Source organism: Otolemur garnettii, unplaced genomic scaffold (assembly GCF_000181295.1).
Source record: "Otolemur garnettii isolate 467f Iridium unplaced genomic scaffold, OtoGar3 scaffold00025, whole genome shotgun sequence".
NCBI classification, from domain to species: domain Eukaryota; kingdom Metazoa; phylum Chordata; class Mammalia; order Primates; family Galagidae; genus Otolemur; species Otolemur garnettii.
In genome coordinates, this window is record NW_003852420.1 from 19,220,125 (window position 1) to 19,224,931 (window position 4,807).

Genomic DNA, 4,807 nt, shown 5'->3' on the forward strand with positions numbered 1-4,807 from the left:
TGTGTCCAAGTGTCAGGGACGGGGGCGGAGCCAAAAAGGGGGAGGTGCGCGCCGCGCGTTCGCAGGATGTCGCGCAGGCGCAAACCTGGGCGCGAGCGGAAGTGACGTATTCTTGCACACGTGGTACAGCGTGGTTCACGCGGGTCACTTCAGCCGGGCCTGGGAACTTTTGGGCTCGTTTTTCCGACGTTAGCCGGACCTAGCGCTCCGGTGCCCGTCTCGTCGCCAAGATGGTGAAGCCCAAGTACAAGGGACGGAGCACCATCAACCCCTCCAACGCCAGCACAAACCCGGGTACGGGCGGCGGGGTTCGTCGCGGGTGGAAGCTTGGAGGGGAGAGCTCGGAGGAGACAGGGAAGGAAAGAGGGGCAGCCGGTGGCATTGCTTGGCGGGAGACCGCGAGCAAAGTGACGACTGGGGACGAGAAAGGAGAAGGAAATCAGTGTTTGTGGCAGTTTCCTCACTGGGGGCTCTGAGGAGGGCGGACTGTTCGCACGACTGGCAGGCCAAGGTGTAGTCACTCGGTCACGTGAGCGCTCAGGCCCGCAGCCTTGGGTCCTCCACTGCTGAGAGTTTCAGAGAACCATTAAAAGTGGAGTACGGCCGAGCCACTTAACTTGGCTGGCACTTTAACTTTGACTAAGTGAGAACGGGATTGTAGATTTGGTCATTGGAATCATCCCATTCCTGTAAAGGGCATAGAAAATCCTCCAGATAAATCAATAGGAGCATGTCTATGAAGATATTTTTGGAGATATGTATAACTTCTGCCTAGGTTCCACCTGCAGGTTGGACAAGTAAGCCAGCCTTTGGGGGAGTTCGTTCTATTCCGGCTTAGTTAATACAACTTCTGTTTCCAAACATGTTTTAGCATTTTTGACGACTTTAATGCATGTTGAATGATTTCTCTGGGTTGATAATAAATCATTCAGTTTGGGTGGACTGGAATCTCAGAATGTTAGGCTCCCAAAGACCCAGGGGAGGTGGCTTGTCATAACTGGCGCAATTAATGAGTAGTAGAACCTCCAGTTCTGTGATTTTTGGCCTCTTTTATACTGCATCACTTCAGTTGCAGACAGATAGTTTGAAGGGCTCCTAAAATGAGAAGTTAGGCTAGTATTACCTTGCTTGTTTGTCTCTCTTTGAGATATAAGGCAAGAATTACCACCTAGTTAGCTGTTGATTAAAGTCAAACAAGTCAGTTAACAAGTTAAGTAAGTTAACAAGTTAATTTCCTAGTTGACTTTAGGAAGTTCTTCTTGACTTTTTTCTACACACTTTAAGAATACTTGTGTGTACACATATTCATATGTATGATATCAAAGTTGTCTCATGTTGTCTTCTATGTAGCAGGCACTCAGTATTTGTTAAACTGAGACACAGAGGCAGGTGTCTTCATAGTTAAGAGCACAGATGGTGATCAAAGGCTTGTATTCAAATTCTCACTGTGTCATTCCGTAGCTGTGTGACTTTGGGCAAGGTGTGTGACCACTGTGCCTCAGTCTGCAGCACTGGGATAACATCTCTATAGAATTATTGTATGACTTAAATGAGGCAATGCCTGTAATGTGGCTAGCACAGTTCTAACTAATAAAATATAAGTTAGTATTCTTAAACACAATCGTAGTGAAAATCAAAGATGGAGTCTACTTTGTCACATCATGTAGCTTTGAATAATAATTTTGTTGGAGCAACATAGGTAGAGATTTTGTGGTGAGGTGGCAGCTTGTCTAGCTTGGGTGAGCTACTTAGTATATTGTAAACAGTGACCTTACTTGTACGTGTTGTTTATCAAATAGTATTCTGTTTCCTTCTGCCTTTTGTAGATCGAGTGCAGGGAGCAGGAGGCCAAAACATGAGGGACCGGGCCACAATCCGGCGCCTGAATATGTATAGGCAAAAGGAACGCAGGTGAGCACTGGGTGCTGCCGTCCTCTCCCCTGTGTGTCATGCCCTTGACTTGTAGCTGAAACTGATTAAGCCTTTGATGTTCGCATCCCCACTTTCTCCAAATAGTAGTATATTTTCAAATATCATCTTATATGAATGTTGCTATGATACACTGATCATTTTTGGCTAAGGGTATGAGTAGTGGGTGGTGCAATAGTGACTGTTTTACAATACTCCACAAATAAAGGTTGTGTTCCCTACATCTTTGACCTACATGAATGTGCCATTAAATTTTACAGCTAAACATTTGTCAGGTGGAAATACAAAGCATATAAGACTATAGTTAAAGCCTAAATTTATTTTATGATGCCACAACATTGTGGCTCTTGGCCACTCATCACAACTCTGAGTTCTGCTGAGGCAGCCTCTAGCACAGGAACTTGCTTAGTGTGGCATTTAGCTTGCTGGTCTTAATTTGTTTGGTAATTAGGATTCTTCATCTGTTCTAAAAGATGTGTATGAAACGAAACACCAGTGAACTTAATCTGCCTTAGTCACTTACTTTACAGTTTATTTTAGAATTTTGAGTTCCATCATAAATCACCCTCTCCTTAAAAATTCATGTAAACCATCCTTCAAATGATTACCAAAAAGACTCAAATATGTGATTTTTTTAAAGAAGTAATCAAACAGTAAATGGATTTTTAAACATAGCATTATTTGTTATTCCTCTAGCAGAAATCATTACGTGCTCTGTTGCAAGAGGTTAAATGACTTTGGTGAAATCTGTTTTAAATGCAGAAATACTTTTTTGTTTACTGGAATCTGTATTTCATGATCATTAAATATCAGAATAAAGGCTCGGCGCCTGTGGCTCAAGTGGCTAAGGCGCCAGTCACATACACCTGAGCTGGCAGGTTCAAATTCAGCTTGGGCCTGCCAAACAACAATGACAACTGCAACCAAAAAATAGCTGGGCACTGGGGCAGGTGCCTGTAGTCCCAGCTACTTGGGAGGTAGAGGCAGGAGAATCGCTTGAGCCCAGGAGTTAGAGGTTGCTGTGATGCCATGGCACTCTACCCAGGGTGACAGCTTGAGGCTCTGTTTCAAAAAAAAAAAACAAAAATAGAATAAAAGTCCTTTTGATGGAAAGTGTATTCTGTAAACCAAACTTTGCTGTTGCCTTTCTTCTTTTGTCAACCAAAATTTGTTATTTCCTCAATTTAGGAACAGTCGTGGTAAAGTAATCAAGCCCCTGCAATATCAATCAACAGTGGCTTCTGGCACAGTGGCAAGAGTAGAGCCAAATATTAAATGGTTTGGTGAGTATTATCCCTTGTTACTTTGCTCTACAAAATGTATGTGATGTGAGAAAGGCTAGAATGTTTAAATGTCTAAAAGGCAGGAGTTGAAGTGCTAATAAATTACTTCTGTGTAAAAGGGCTCATCGTCTGTAGTTGTACAAGTGAACCCTTTTACTCAGATAAGAGCATCCTTGATGACTGGCGTTCACAGACCTTGAAACTCTCATCTTAATCTCTTGTTGCCTGTAGAGATTACTGTTGGAGAGGTGACCTTGCAAGTGTGTTTGTGTGTTTAGCTTGCAGGGTAAGTGCATTCACGTGAAATTCCTCTGAAATAACTTTTTCTTAATGGGGTTGTATTTGAACTTGAGTAACGATGATAGGATTATTGGTACTTCCAGGGGTGAATAGAGTACTATTTCTCAACTTGTGGGTCATGACCCGTAGGAACTGTATTAAAGGGCCATGGCATTAGGAAGGTTGAGAACCACTGGAATAAAGTATCTAATCACAGAGGGATCCAAGCTTCTTCCTTTGGATACTCCCCCTTCTTTCCAGTTTGGGCTTTTAGTCTTTCCTTTAGCCACTGGTAGTTGGGTGGATACTTCAAATGGTCAGTCCCATTGTTTGTGTGGTATTTGAACTCTGTACTTGGGGGCAGATAAGTATCTTTTACACCTTTTGGTAGGATACTCCCTAATAACTGTGCTGTGGAGAGGCATTTAGCATGGTGGCTGGGTATTGTGATTGCAGACCGGACTGCCTTGGTTTGAATCCTAATTCTTTAAGTGGCAGTGGGCAAGTTATTAAGTCTGTCTATTTTCTCATCTCTAATATGAGGATAAAAATAGAACCTATATCACGGGATATTGTGTTAATCAAATGAATAAATGCATATAAATTGTGTTGACTAGTGCCTAGCAAATAGTGTAAACACTAATTGCTACCCATCGTCACCACTTTGATGTTCTACATTTGTGCTGCAACATGCTGTTTAGTTGATTGCTTTTTTCAGGATCACTCACATTCAAGGTCTTGTGGTAATACAGGCCTTCATCTTCTTCCCTTGCTTGGATTCATCCGTTAATTTAACCCTCCTAGTACTAAAAATTGTGACTGTGACTTGAGTTTCTGTGCTTCAACATTCTTTATCTATACTGACTGTTGAGCTGTGATTGGTTCCAAATTTCTCTACCAGATATAGCAGGAAGTAGGACATTTGTCAGATCTCAGTTCCATTCAGTGCTGTTTATTTTTCAGTTAGGAAATTGTTGAAACCGTTTGTGTGTCTAGGGTCATAGAATAGCTCTTAGTCTATGAGTGCAGAAGAGGCAGTTTTGGTTTTTCCCTGTCTTAAGTTTGCAAATAACTACAGGGGATAGATGTAGCAGGTGCTGGGGTGCATGAGGGTAATATAAAATCTTGTCTGTCGCTTGGTGCCTGTAGCTTAGTGGCTAGGGCACCAGCCACAGGCGCTGGAGTTGGCAGGTTCAAACCCCACCCGGACCTGCTAAATAACAATGACAACTACAACCAAAAAATAGCCAGGCATTGTGATGGGCACCTATAGTCCCAGCTACTTGGGAGGCTGAGGCAAGAGAATTGCTTAAGCC

At 42.8% G+C, this 4,807-nt stretch overlaps 1 protein-coding gene across 1 annotated transcript in view; it reads left to right on the plus strand.

Moving 5' to 3' along the window:
* The first annotated feature begins 94 nt into the window (after positions 1-94).
* Positions 95-4,807, plus strand: part of GNL2 (G protein nucleolar 2) — a 30,590-nt gene continuing 25,877 nt past the window's right edge. The window contains exons 1-3 of the mRNA XM_023512265.1: positions 95-294; positions 1,827-1,911; positions 3,118-3,212. Of these exons, the coding sequence (XP_023368033.1) occupies positions 231-294; positions 1,827-1,911; positions 3,118-3,212 (244 nt within the window). The 5' untranslated portion in view covers positions 95-230. The remainder of the gene's footprint in view (positions 295-1,826; positions 1,912-3,117; positions 3,213-4,807) is intronic.